We start from the raw sequence: 15122 nt of genomic DNA on the forward strand, positions 1-15122 counted from the left end.
GGAACCTTAGATTCGAGAGCCAGAAGGGATTTCAGATAGCAGCGGGGGGAGGGAAGCAACCCCTTCATGTTACAGAGGAGGAAACTGAGGCACAAAGAGGTTAAAAGCTCTAGAGCTGGAAAATTCCTCAGAAGCCCTCTAGTTCAACCCCTTCATTTTACAGAGAAGGAAACAGAGGTACAGGCAGGGAAAAGGACTTGCTCAGGGTCACCCAGCTGATAGGAGCGTTTGAGGTGGGATTCGACTCCAGAGCTTCCAAGCTCGGGCCCCTGGTCACCATAGCGCACTGCCTCTTTTCTAGCAGCTCTAGTGAACCCCCCTCCCTCGGCCCTCCACGGGGCTCTGAATGATAGAGACGGACTCAACCCCCCGGCCTCGGATTACAGATCCTCCTCTTCCCGCTCCCCCGGGCACTTCCTCACGGTTTCAGAGTTAAGAGAGAAAGCTTTCTTCAAGGTGCCCCTGGTCTGACACATGGTGGTAATGATGCTACAATGTGATCACTTATCAGCACAAGTGGTTCTTGCTTTATTAAGTGGAAGAAGGGAAATGGAAGTCCATCCAGGGGGCACCAGGGCGACCTTTCCAAACCTAAGGCGATGGATAGCACTTGTTGTCCTAAAGGATACGTGACCGTGTCCTCAGAGAGTGGGTGGCTATGGGTGACGTGTGGGAGGACGGCAGCGGGGGGAGGGAAGCCGAGGCCGAGCAGCTACCCGCCGATATTCAGCGTGAAGACCACCCGGCCCACGAACCGGTCGTTGGTGACGTTGTTCTGGATGTTTCTGCCCTTCAGCTGGCATTCTACACCCACGGCCCGGTTCTTCTTCACTTCTGTGAAGTGCACGGCCACCAGCGGGGACGTGTAGTTGACCTGCAGGCGGGAGGAGAGTTTAAGAGGGAATTCGAAGGAAGGGGGAGCAGCGGGCTAAGGGCGTGCTCGGCCCAGTCCCCGGCACCCGTCCCGGTGGGGATCGGCGAGGGCCCGAAGGATGGGCAGAAAGGCCTAAGGGAGCAGTAGACAACAATCTGAAGGCTCTACTTACTGAGGCGGGGAAATGATACCGTAGTATCCATCCTAGATGCAAAATGGGAAGGGCCCTCAAAGGCCATCTAGTCCAGCCCCTTTATTTTATACAGGAGGAAACTGAGGTCTGGGCAAGGGAGGAACTTGCCTAAAGTGTGGGCACTCTAGATCTAGAGCTGAAAGAGATCTGAGAGGCCTCTGGTACAGCCCCCCTCACTTTCCAAAGGGGGAAACTGAGACTCAGAGTGGTTAAGGGATCTGTCCAAAATCACACATAGAATCAGTTTTAGAGCTAGAAGAGACCTCGGAGGGTATATCTACTTACTAGGGGAGGAAGCTGTGATAAAGCATCTGGCCCAAAGACACGATCAGACCACAGCATGTTAGCTGTAGTTCTACAAGGTACTTCTGAAGCCATCCAGTATAGTGCTCTTACTTTACAGATGAGTAAACTGAGGCCCAGGGAGGGTCAGTGAGTTAGCTTCGACATAGGGACAGGGCATGGGTCTGCTGTGGGGACTGGGCACAGCTCTTTAGAAGCAGGATTTGAATCCAGGTCTTCTTGATTCCTAGACCCTTCCCGCGGATTCAGGCATTTCATTTTGTTTTATGCTTCAACCATACATTCAGACATCAGCGGTTCTTCCTCTGGGGCTGTTGCCCATACGACATTCTCCTGGTTCTGCTCGCTTCACTTTGCACCGGTTCTTGTAAATCATTTCAAGTTTTTCTGAGAGCATTCTGGGAGTTTATTATGCTACATTAGTAGCCCTCCACAATCACATACCGCAGTTTGGGCAGATGCACCCCGATTAATGGGCATCCCCTCGATTTCCAGTTCTTTGCTACCAGAAAAGGGGCTCGGGCATTTTATAGAAAGATTTCTAACGAGAAGGGAGAGGATCAAGAAGAGTCTGGGGTTTAACCCACATGTAACTGGGAGTTTTCGAGATACCCTGGGTAAGGGGTGCTTTGTTGTATCCCCAGTGCACAGTGTGATTGTCCCGGGGGAGCCCAAGTTCCAGTAAGGAAGGTCTCCTCTGCGGTGTGTGATCGGTGCCAGGGACAAGAGTCCCGTTCTTTCCTGTTCCATCCCCTGCCCTGACCTTTTCTGTCATGTCTTTCTTCTAACTGAAACCCAAGGGATAAAAGCATAGCATCACAGTCTCTCAAACTGGGCCTTGGTATGACTGAGCCTGACAGAACCTCCCAGTCCTGGATCTCTCTCCAGACCCAGGAACCTCATTCTGCTCCTCCATGGTCCTCTCCCTGCCCTCAGCTGCCTACTGTCCTCCTGTGGAGCATGGCGCTTGGCACGTGGCATTCGGTTGTTGTTCAGCATCTGAGATTTTCTCGGCAGAGATACCGGAGTGGTTTGCCATCTCCTTCTCCGATTCACTTTACAGATGAGGAAACTGAGGCAGATCAGGTTAAATGACTTGCCCAGTCACACAGTTAGTACGTGTCTGAGGCTGGATTTGAACTCGGGAAGATTCCCGGCCCGGTGCTCCATCTAGCTGCTCTTGCCTGAGCACCTAGTAGGCCCTAAATAAATAAATCTCGATTGATTTATATAATGTTTATCCCAGCCTGTCCTCGCTACCAATACCTCTACAACCAGAAGGTTCAAACACTACCTCTATCAAACTCCTTCTCCTCTCCTGTCCCCAACCTTATTGTCCTCCTCCCCTAAAGCGCCTTTAACTACCTGGCTGCCTTTCCTTGCCATGCGTTGGGCATGTATTTAAGCCTGTACACATTTATCCACGTACATGCTTTCTCCCCCATGGACTACAAGATTTTTTTCTTTCTATACATGGCTGGCACATGGTAAGCATTGAGTAGATGCTTCTTGACTTGATTAGTTTCCCGCCTATCAAAACAGGTCCCTACGAGATTCTTTCAGTTCCTCATTTTTTCTTCCCGAGAGGGCACTACCCAATCTTACTGTGTTACTAAGAACCCTGGTTCCGATCTTCAGTCTGTATCTTCTGCTTTCGCCAACAAACATACTCAGGTCTCCCTCGTCCTCCATGCCCCTTCTTGGACAATAAAGATCCTCTTTTTTTACTCTCTGATCTCTACCCTCCCCTCAAGTAAGAAAAAAAGAAAAAACAAAACCCTTGTTACAAAATATAGTTAAGCAAAACAAAATCTTCTATTAATCGTATTTTGTTTGGTTTTCTGCAAAGGCAATTGGGGTTAAATGACTTGTCCAGGTCACACAGCTAGGAAGTATTAAGGGTCTGAGGATTTGAATTCAGGTCCTCCTGACTTCATGGCTGGCACCATCTACTGTTCTACCTAGCTGCCCCCATTGATCATATTTTTAAAAACTAAAAAAGATGGGGTGGGGGAAGAGAAATAAGGAAAAAGGCTCTCAGTGGCGGTACTGGGTTATGGGACCCTTCTATTTTTCCCAGAGACATCAGTGATAAGAACCTGTCTCTTTGGGCAGTTAGCCTCTCAAGGACAAGTGTTGGTACTGGTACTTACGTGAGTGAGCTTGCCATAGTAAGGGTAGTAACTCAGGTCGAACGTGCCAGTCTCTGGATAGAAGTCCATGGATTTCAGATCACTCTTGTTGCCTTTCTGGAGAGGGGAAAACAGAAAGGGCCCTGGCTTACAAATGGTGGATGAGAGGCTCCCGGCTCTAAAGTTGGACGGGACCTCAGAGGGCTAGCTAGTCCAATACCTTCATTTTATAGCTGAGGAAACTGAGTTATGGAAAGGGGAATCTATTTGCCCAAGTTCTCCCAGAGGATCCTAGATCTACTAGAGCTAGAAGGGATCTCAGATGAGGAAATGGAGGCCAGTCATTTTCCTGTGATCACACAGGAAGTTAGTTCCCTAGAAAGGATTTAAACCCAGGTGTTCTTGGTTCCAAGTCTATTGCCCTATCCATTGAACCAGTATTCTCAATTTCTTTTGTTCTATGAGCTGCCTTTTTTTCCTTCAAATTTTTATTTTTACTACCAAATCCTCATCCTTTTTTTCCTCATTGAAAAGGTAAGAAATATGATACTCGTGATACGTATGAATTCATGCAAAACATGTCTATATCAGCCATGTTCTCCCCCCCCCCATAAAAAACAAGAAAAATAAAGAAAGGGAAAATATGCTTTGATCTGTCCTCTGAGTCCAGCAGTTCTCTTTTTGGAAGGGGATAACATTTTAGATCCTAAATCTTTCGGAACCGTATTGGGTTGTTGTTTTGCTCTGAGTCCTTGAGTCTTTCAAAGTTGTTTGTCATGACAATAATAATGCCGTTATTATATTTTGATGGTTCTCCCAGTTCTGCTCACTTCACTTTGTCTCAGTCCGTATAAATCTTCTCAGGATTCTCTGAAACCGCCCCTTTCATCATTTCTTACGGCGCTCCGGTATCCCACCACAATGATTTACCAAAATCTCTTCAGTCATTCTCCCCTTACTGGGCATCCCTTTCATTTACAATTCCTTGCCGAATGGGAACCCTTTTCAACAATACGGTAGCGTGGAGTGGGCCTCTGACGGCGGTCCAGGGACCTCTGAGGGTCTCTGAGACTTACAAGGTTTACAAGATCAAAACCATTTTTATAATCATACTAAGACATTTGAATTTTGAATACCATAAATATCAACAACTAGAACACATATAAACAAAGCTCTGAGGAGAGGTCCTCAAGACTTTTGAAGGGTGCAAAAAGTTGGAGAACCCCAGTAGAGTGAGTTCCTGGCAAGAGAACTCATTCTACCAATGCAGATGGATCCCTAGTCAGTAGCTGTTCAATCTCAGCTGCCTGGGGCACTGAGAAGGTTAAGGGGCATGACTGGGATCCTCCAGCCAGTGAGTATCTATGTCAGGATTTGAACCCAGGTCCTCCTGACTGCAAAGCCAGCTGTCTATCCACCATACCATGTTGCTGCCTCTCTTTCTGAAATATTAACTGTGAAACACAATGGTATATTCCAAATGTTTAATGTGGCCAATAACTAATCGTTCTAAAACAGATTTAATTTCCTTCATTTTGTTCCTAAGTGACCCACGTCTTCCTTTGTCTCAGCGGCATTTCCCACCCCCACCCCCAGCCCGCATTTGTGAGTTTCTTGCTATATTTTAAGCCCTAAAGTGTTCTGGGGCCAGGTGAGTCTAGAGACTGCTAATGGGGACACCCCGTGACTAAGGCCTGCAGTGATATATGGGGATGACCTTTCCCACAAAGCTTTCTGGGACCAAAGTTGAATCAAACAAACATTACCTGAACATGGCAGTTGACCTTCACAGGTTCTCCATTGCCAGGATGAAAGCCTACAATCTATTTAAAGGAAAAACAACAACAACCAGCTTTAATTTAATGGACTTCAATTCCACAGGCATTTATTGAGCCCCTGCTGTATATAGGACCCTTGGTGTTGGGATAGATGTAAAGATTAAATAAACTGTAGTCCCTGTCCTCAAGGAATTTTTGCCTCAAGACAGGAACATAATTAAGTATAATATACGTAAAATATGCTAAGAACAGAGGAGAGAGCCTCCATCCAAAGTATATCCGAATGAAGGAGGAAGTAAAGAAGGAAGGAAGGAAGGAAGGAAGGAAGGAAAGAAGGAAGGAAGGAAGGAAGGAAGGAGGGAGGGAGGGAAGAAAGGAAGGAAGGAAGGAGGGAGGGAAGAAAGGAAGGAAGAAAGGAAGGAAGGAAAGAGGTAGGGAGCATCTCACAAAGGAGGAAGGAAGGAGGGAAAGAGGGAGGGAAAGGAAAGAGGGAGGGAAAGGAAAGAGGGAGGGAGGGAGGGAAGGAAGGAGAGAGGGAAGAAGAAGGAAGGGAAGAAGGAAGAAAGGAAGGCAGAAAAGGAGAGAAGAAAACAGAAAATAAAAAGAGAAAGAGAGAGAAAAACAAGAAAAAGAAAAAGAAAGGAAGGGAGAAGGAAAAGAAAGAAAAGGAAAGGAAGGAAGGAGGTAGGGAGAGAGGAAGAAGAAGAGAAAGAAAGAAAGAGATGAAAAGGGAAGGAAGAAAGGCAGGGAGGAAGGGAAACAAAAAGAGAGGGAAGGAGGGTACTTGGGGAAAATTATTTTCTCCTTTAGCTTAAGTGGCTCTATCAGTGTCACCATGGTGATGTTTCTAGGAGTGGAAATTGCTCTGAACTCTCTGCCTGTTTTCCTGCTCCTTGTTCTCCTCTCCATAGTGATCATACATGAAGCCGATCTAAAGCAGGAATATTTGGGGTTAAAGAACTATGGGGGGAGTGTTAAAAGAGAAGTTAACTTTCACATTGCCCCCCATCTGTCCTGGTACATTCTTATCATCCAGCAGCTCGGGTAGAATAGGAAGCTTCGTAGACTGGAGACTAAAGTATTCTGTCACTTTCTAGCCTTGTTACTAGACAAGTTACTTCATCTCTCTGGGGCTCAGGGTTCTCATCTGTGAAATAGGAACAATGATGCTACTTCATGAACAAAGACCACTTTGAGCAGCCACAAAACTTGGATTTTTTTTTTAAAGGACAGCATTGGCAGTGATTTATAAAGCCCGCACCTGTCCTTTTAAAGCTTTATTGGTGTCTTCCTTTTTTTTTTTTTTTTACATTATAGTCATTTTTGGAAATTCACTGCCTCCCTTTCCCCATCCCCTGGAATCGAACACTCCCTCAAGTAAACAAAACTGCTCCAGTGAGTAATTGTGTCTGACGATGCATTATAACATTTCATTCCGGGAATCTTCCATTATATCTCTCTGATGTCTGGAGATTCCTTTGAGTGACCTTTTCATCCGTATCGATTGAAGTCATTTTGTAAATCGTTCTCTGTTTCTACCTATTCTACTCTGCATCAATTTAAACAAATATTTTTACTGAAAAATAATATTCCACTACATTCAGATACAGCAATTCCTTCAGCTCTTTCCTCAATGGCCGGCCACCTCCTTTGCTTCCAGATCTCTGTTGCCATAAAAAGTACTGCTATAGGTTGCTTGCTGGCTTGGGAAGGGGAGAAGGAGGGAGAAAAAAAATCGGGAACTCAAGATCTTACAAAAATGAATGTTGAAAACTATCTTTACATGTAATCAGAAAAAGAAAATGCTATTGAATTTTAAAAAAGGATAAAGTCATCAGCATAATAATTATGATGATTTTAAAAATAAAATAGAGAATATCTACAATATATAAAAAGGAAGTGCTGCTATAAATATTTTTATGTACATATGTTGTCTTTCTTTATATCTTTGACCTCCCTGGGGAGTATACTCGGTGTAGGGGGATTGCTGGGTCAAGGGGTCTAGACATCTGAATCCCTTATTTTGTTGTTATCCAGAAGAGTTTGAGCAAATCTCAGCTCCACAACAGTTTATTAGCATGTTTGCCTCCCCATAGTTCTTCCAACATAGATTGTTCCCTTTTTTTTTTTGCCAATTTGCAAGGTATGAGATGAACTTTCAGTGTCATCTTGATTTATATTTCTCCTGTCATTAACAATTAGGAGCCTGTTTTCACGTGGTTGTTGATAATTTGTAGTTCTCTTGAGAATTATTCATTTATAGCCTTTAAAAACTTTTATTAGGGACTTACTTTTGGTCTGTTATTTTTTATATAGCTATGTAGCTCAGATATATTTTTATCAATGATATTTGGTGACGTTTCCCTCCCATTTCTTTTATTATTCTATTTACACTGATTTGTTCATGCAAAAGCTTTTTGGGGGGCTATGTAATCAACGTTTTCTAATTTGTATTTTATGGTCATCTCTATCCCTTATCTGGTTAAGAAATTTCCCCCTAGACATAATTATGGAAAGCAGCCCTTTCATTCTCATCCAATTTTGTTTAGGGTAATCTTTCATAGTTCTATATTTATTTGGTTTTTTTTTATTATAGCTTTTTATTTACAAGACATATGCATGGATAATTTTTCAGCATTGACCCTTGCAAAATCTTCAGTTCCAACTTTTCCCCTCCCCTAGATGGCAGGTAGACCAATACATGTTAAATATGCTAAAGTATATGTTAAATGCAACATATTTATACAGTTGTCGTGCTGCACAAGAAAAATTGGATTTAGAAAGAAGGTAAAAATAACCTGGGAAGGAAAACAAAAATGCAAGCGGACTAAAACAGAAGGAGTGGAAATGTTATGTTGTGATCCACACTCATTTCCCAGAGTTCTTAGTTGTATATATATTTGAAGCTTATTGCAGTATATGATGTAAGATGTCAGTCTAAACTTAATTGCTGATGACCAACACATGTATGACTCTGTATGACCCTGTGCAAGTCACTTAACTCTGCTTACCTCAGTTTCTTCATCTGTAAAATGAGCTGGAGAAGGAGATGACAAACCAATCCAGAATCTTTGCCAAGAAACCCCACCAAAAAGGGTCATGAAGAGTCTGACATGACTGAAAAATGACTGAAGAAACCCCTCACTTCTAAGGATCAATGATGAAACATGTTACCCAATGAGTGACAGAAAAATTTGAAGCTCTTTTCAAATATGGTCAATGGGAGGATTTGTTTTGACTATACCTGTTTGTTACTAATGAGTTTTTTTTTTAATTTGGAGGAGATTGGGGAGAATTTTTAACTAAACAAGAAAGAAAAAGGAGTCGTTGTAGTATTTAAAGAGAAAAAGCACAGAAGAAAATATAAGGAAGTTTGAGGGGTCTCTGAGAAAGAGAGAGAGAGAGAGAGAAAAGAGGCAAGCAGGATAGCTTTAAAACTTATATGTTGAATTTATTATATTCTTTTTAAAACAAATGTAAGCTGTATGTAATAGGGATTCACGATTTTATGGTTTACTTTCTCTTTCTATTCTGTTTATGGAAATGCTCATTTTTGTCTATTATTGTCAAGTTCAGATTAACAAGTAAATAAAAATAAAAGTATAAAAATCAACAAACCCAATTGCTACCAAAGTGCTTTCTAGTTTTCCCATCATTTCTTCTCAAGTAAAGAGAAATTTATGTTCTTGGATTTATCAAACCCAGTATTACCATTTTCAATGGCGTATGTTCCATTGATCTATTTTTTTTTCTATTTTTGAACTAGTACTTTCTTTATAAATCCTACTTTTTTTTCATTTTCATTTGAAATTCTAGCCTCTTATTCCTCCAAATTAATGTCATTCCCCTGGCTAGTTCTTTAAATCATCCCCTCAGTGGCTTTATTGGCAGAATGATAAATCTGCAAATTACTTTGGGTAATTTCATCATTTTCTTCTATTAATTAGCATGTTCCAATCACGAACACTTCCGCCTCAGTTATTTGTCTTTATTTGTATAAAGGATGTTTTATAGTTTTATACAGGGCATCTCAAAAGTCTTAGAGTTCTAATAGCTTAAAACAGAACTAAGACTTTTTTTTCCCCAGCATTATATTTTTAGTAATGCTTTTTATTTTCAAGACATATGTATGGATAATTTTCAACATTCACCCTTGCAAAACCTTACGCTCCAATTTTTTTCCCTCACTCCCCCCAACTCCCCCACCCCCAATGGATAATCATGCAATATATGTTCAACATAGCCCTAAGACTTTTGAGGCCTCCCTGTAGAAATCTTGCCAATGTCTTAATAGGTTAACTCAAGATATTTAACGTATTTTGAGTAGAATTTCTCATTTTTTTCTGGTTTTTATAATATGTAGAAATGCCCTTCGTTTTGTATCCTGCTACTTTACTGAAGCTGTCATTTATTATAATTAATCATAATCATGCTCATTTCTTTGATGATTCCCTTTCTTTCACTGATGACTCTGGAATGGGCTCCTCTGGGAGCAGCAAGAACCACACCGTAAGCGGACCTTACCCGGTTCATCTTCAAAAGGACACAAGGCTGCCCGGTGGAATAGCCAAACGTCGGATCATCGAGGCCCGAGCAGTTCCCCAGAAACGAGCGTTTGAACTGACAAGCTTTCTTCTCTTTGTCCTCTGCTCCCTCCTGGATGAAATACTGCCCGGGAGTGCAGTTCACATTTTTTTCATCTTGAATGCTGTCATTGTACGCTGTAGTCAGAGGGAAGATAAATTGAGGCTGGCACCATGGGAAGGCCTCCCTCCAGGCTCCTTTCAAGCAGCCTTCCATCTTGGACTACATGAGCATCAGTCATGCATTCAACGCCCTCCACCGACTCCCTCTCCTGACTCCCATCACCGCCCCCAATCAGTCAATCAATCAACAGGTAGTGCCATGTGGTGCAAAGAGCCTTAGTTCTGGACCGGCACGTCGTGGGGTCAAATCGCATCTGAGATGCTGTGAGTCCCCGTCTAGCTGACCTCCACATCCCCTTCCACCTCGGGACCTGGGAGCCTCTGGCCCCGGCCGTCTTCAACACTCCCCCGGTCCACAGAGTTGGCGTAATCCTGCTTCCAGGGGGTGGATCACACGGCAGATGTTCAATCGATGGTTTTTGAAAACAGAAATTAATCATGACTAGGCAGATGAGATGACAGTACAATAATACTGGCATTCAATGTATAATATGTATGTTATATATAATTGTAGATTACGTATTTATATATGATACAGAAATATAATTAGATAATATAATAGAGACTATAATAAATAGAATTCTGATATCAATAGGGAATAAAGAGGTAACCCATTGCCACCCCCACCCGTAACCGATATGTAGGAGTTTGTCTGAACTGGATTTGTGATTTTATGGCTGGGAGTCTGGATTCTCCCAGGTGAAGAAACCGCCTGCGCCAATGTAGATAGCCAGCTTCTCTTCGATTTACAGTAGGAGAGAGCTGCTTGGGGTACTGGGAGGTTAAATGGTCTGCCCAGAGAGACACAACCAGGATCTGTGATGAATTCAGGGCTTCATTTTGAGGTCGCCTATCTACTATGTCAAGGTGATAATAACAATTACAGGACGAGACCAGCCCTGATTTCATCGCTGTGAGGAGCTTCCAATGAGGAAACGCCCTTTACCAGGGCAGACTGGCATCTCTGTGAGTTATTATCTTAGAGATATTCCTAGGCTACTGGGAGTTAAGGGACTTTCCCAGTATGTGTCTGAGATGGGACTTGAACTTCAGTCATCCCCAGTTCGAAGCGGCTTTCTCTCTCCTATCAACATTTTACAACGTGCCCTAGTATTTTTAGCTCTATTCGGTTCATCTTCATAACATGTTTGCAAGGCAGCTAGTGTTACTAGGATCCTCCTCCTCCATTTTAAATATAAGCAGACTGAGACTCTTAAGATTTCCTTTCTCTTGGTCTGGAGGGTGGCTGGATCTGCAACATCCAGAGTAGGGGCTGAAAAACAGAGCCCATTATCCGCTTCCCCGGGATGGGAGATACCCCTCGGCTCTATATCTGAACATCCTTAGCCCCTCTGGTCCCTTTTTCAGCATCACTGCTCCAGATGTTGAACGTCACTCGGATGCTGAACGTCCAAGTTAGTGCCAGTCCCTTCCCGCTTCTGGTCAGGATGCATGCTTCTACTAGATCAGAACTGAAGCTAACAACTGGCTGCCCTACCTCCGGACTGAGGTCATTTACTTGTTGGATTTAAGATTAACAGGGCCCCTTTAGAAGGAAATTGGCTTCTGTTTTTAGCTGCACTTAAAAAACACAACAAAGATCCATTCAGTTCGAGGGTGCTTTTTCCCTCCGTCTTTTTTAGAAAAAACAACCGTGTTCACATAAATAATTTTTGAAATAGAAGCTGAAGTCACATACTTATTGTTCCTCTTGAGGTATTTCCACTAAAAATACTGTGACATGGGTCTGACCCTTATTGCAAAACCCCAGGGCCTCATGGGAATGAAACTGATCCTCTGCTTACAAGATATTTCTGTTTCTGAGACCTGCTCCTTTTAGCAATCCCCTCTCCTAAACAGTTGTCCTCCTGCTTACAAAGAAATTTTTTTTAAAAAAAGGAAAGAAATTCATAAAATATTAGAGTTGGAAAGAGTATCAAGTTATAGGACCTAAACTCTAGAGCTGGGAAGGGCCTCAAAGACAATCTAGTCCAATCCTCTTATTTTATAGAGGAGGAAACTGAGGCTCCAGGGAGGTTAGTAACTTAGGAACATAGGGTCGTGAATCTCAAGCTAGAAGAACTCCTTTTACACCTGAGGAAACTGAGGCAGAGAGAAGTGTCTTGTCCACGGTTATTGAACCTTGAAAGACTTGAGTCTTTTTGACTCAACATGCAGTACTTAAATCATGATATGTGACACACATCTCAAGGTGGAAGGGACCTCAGAGGCCATTTAGTCTACTTTTTGTGGACTTTTTAGTCATTTTACAGCTGAGGAAAGGAGTGGAGTGACTTGCACAAGTAATAATTATCAAGAATTACCAAGGCCTCTGTCAACCTAGCCAACGTATTTCCATTGTTCTTTGCTGCTTCTACTCTGAGTTCCTCATCATATAGATAGAAAATCAAACTCATAAAGAAGCTTGGGCTCAGAAACTTGTCCAAGTACAACCTATGACCTTGGGTATGCAAAGGTCACGCAAAGCCGAGTCTCGGACCTGGCTCGGTCCGGCGCTGTGCTTTTTCTACCGCAGTGCCTCTTCCCAGCCATCTTAAGACAGTTAAACTCATTTGACTGGCTTTCCCTCTTTGATTTCAGCTCTCGGGCTTATTATCTGGTGGCTGAAATTGAATAACAGTGATGATGACAAGGATGAAAAATAGGTATTGCCCCTGGAGCAGCCCAGCATCTTCTGTCATTGGAACGTCCCCAAGGTCCCTCTTTGAGAGAGTTGGAGGTCCCTGCCAGCTCTCCTTCACCCTTTGTGTGGTCTAAGTTTTTAATTTCTTAGAGACCACTGTTTCATCTCTTATTTAATTTCTTAGGGAGCACTGTTTCATCTCTTATTTCATTTCTTGGGGAGCACTGTTTCATTTCTTCTTGAATTTCTTGGGGACCCCATAGGGAAGTGGGGTGAAAAGATCTTGGTTTCTGGGTGGTACTCAGGGCTTTTCCAGCTTTGAAGATCTATAGTTCTCTGACCTTCCCATTAGGAAGGAAGGAAATCAGCATTTAATTAAGCACCTACTGTGTGCCAAACATGGTACTAAACTTTTGACAAGTAATATTCCATTTGACCCTCACAACTGTGAGAGTTGAATGCTATTACTCTCTCTATTTTACAGATGAGGAAACTGAGACAGAGTTTAAGTAACGTGCCCACGGTCACACAGCTAGTAGTGTCTGAGGCAGGATTTGGACCCAGATCTTTCTGACTGCAGGCTCAGTGATCTCTCTATTGAGCCACCCAGCTTCCTCTATTAAGAAAATTGATGACTCGGTAGTACCACTGCATTGTTTGCTCAACTGAAATACTGATGGTCGCTCCTCTAGAAGCCAGAGAGATGGAATCAATGATCCTAAGCTGGTGCTTTTAGGGGCAAAATGCTGAAACTGGGGGCTCCAGCAGTTCTGTGCCACGGGAAGTAGACACTGGCTCTCTTCATGGAAAATCTCTAGCCCTGAGAAGTGATCTCTCTTTTTTTTCCCCCAAAAAATGTGTCAGTAAAACAAAACAAAAGAAAACATAACACTGCTCAGGAGAATCCTGGATTCAAATCCTGCCACTGATACTTACTAGCTATGTAACCATGGGTATTTCACTTTGCCTTCCAGGTCTCGGTTTCTTAATTTTTAAAATGGGCTAATAATGCCAGAAACCAAAGCCCAGCTTTTCAGCCCAGTTTCCTATTGGGTGTTGTATGTCTGTGAAACGTGACACAATAGGCCCCCCAAAATTGCAAATTTGTATCACACAGAAGGTGAAGGAGAGGCACACGGGCAGAGAGTTGGCAGGGACCTTAGAGGTCATCCAGTCCAACGGCCTCATTTTCCAGATAAAGAAACTGAGGACTAGGCTGAGGTCACACATGGGGTCAGGTCTAGGCCTAGAGCTAGAGAGGATCTTAAAAGCCATCTAATCCAAAATTCTAATTTTCCAGATAAGGAACTTTGGGGAAAACATGGATAAGAGGTACACCGTAAGGTCAGGCAGGGGTGGGTCATGAGATAAAGTACCACAGGGAATATCAGTAGGCCCATTGGGGTGTTAGAATACTTGAGAATATAACCAGTTTCATTGGATTGTTGCAAAACTCAAATGAAATCCTAAATATTTATGATTATTAATGCTGCCCAGGCAGCTAGGTGACACAGCGGATAGAGCACCAGCCTTGAAGTCAGGAGGCCCTGAGTTCAAATGTGACCTCAGACACTTAACACTTCCTGGCTGTGTGACCTGGGCAAGTCACTTAACCCCAATTGCCTCAGGGAAAAAAAATGATTAATGCTGCCTTGCTGCCTCTTCTAACTAGACTTGGTATAAGCTGGAAGGGACCTCAGAGGGTAACCCTCTATCTGCCCGGGCATCTCCTCTAGGAGCTCCCACTTTCAGAACTACCTTAATTTTCCCATCTTCCCATTCTGGAGGACCGACTTACCCTGAAGGAAGTGATGCAAACTGTCCACATAAGAGACCCACGTGCTCCGTTCAGATGCATTGAAGTTGAAGACAAAGCTGTATGTGTAGGGCCTGATCATAACTCCTGGCAAGCAGGGAAAGGAACCTTGGTTAGATTCACCCAAGCTTGGTCCTGTCCCCTTTGCAGATGAATCTTTATTCCCATGAAAACATTTCCTCCCCCGCACCCAGCAATCAAAATGAAATGGACCACCATTTGCCAAGTTCCATTTTACATTCCCTCTTAATAATTGCATCCTTAAGTCATTGCCGGGAAGAGCCGGTAGCGAGGCCGGCCAAGCGGCGCAGACAGCCCTGAGACAGTGGCGCGGGACGGCCTTGGCATCGGTCTTGGGGACTCGCTTACCGGGGGGGCTCACTCGATCCCTGTAGGTTGGGATGTAAGGGCTGATGGTCAGCAGCATGGTGTACATGCACAGAGCGAACATCCCGGCCAGGAAGGCATAGAAGATAAGGTAGAAGACCAAAATCAGACCTATGGTAGAAGCCACAAGAAAAGCAGGTCAGGGCCTCCCCCAGATCTCCATCCCCTGAGCCCCGCGGCCCCGAAATCAAAAGAGCCTCCTTCCCTGCTCACTGAGGACCATGGGATGAGGGGGCCCACGGACCCCTCCCCATTCCGCCTCCCCACCAGCAGCTGCCCAAACCTCCTT

At 43.7% G+C, this 15122-nt stretch overlaps 1 protein-coding gene across 2 annotated transcripts in view; it reads right to left on the reverse strand.

Annotated features, from left to right (window-relative positions):
* Positions 1-504: 504 nt before the first annotated feature.
* ATP1B4 (ATPase Na+/K+ transporting family member beta 4) overlaps positions 505-15122 on the reverse strand; it is a 32704-nt gene continuing 18086 nt past the window's right edge. For both annotated transcript variants that reach the window (XM_051968139.1, XM_051968140.1), the window contains exons 3-8: positions 14816-14944; positions 14429-14533; positions 9805-10001; positions 5269-5325; positions 3524-3619; positions 505-874 (exon numbers count right to left, since the gene is read on the reverse strand). In XM_051968139.1, coding sequence (XP_051824099.1) covers positions 713-874; positions 3524-3619; positions 5269-5325; positions 9805-10001; positions 14429-14533; positions 14816-14944 — 746 coding nt within the window. In that variant the 3' untranslated portion in view covers positions 505-712. The remainder of the gene's footprint in view (positions 875-3523; positions 3620-5268; positions 5326-9804; positions 10002-14428; positions 14534-14815; positions 14945-15122) is intronic.

Source organism: Antechinus flavipes, chromosome X (genome assembly GCF_016432865.1).
Source record: "Antechinus flavipes isolate AdamAnt ecotype Samford, QLD, Australia chromosome X, AdamAnt_v2, whole genome shotgun sequence".
In the NCBI taxonomy this organism is placed as follows: Eukaryota; Metazoa; Chordata; class Mammalia; order Dasyuromorphia; family Dasyuridae; genus Antechinus; species Antechinus flavipes.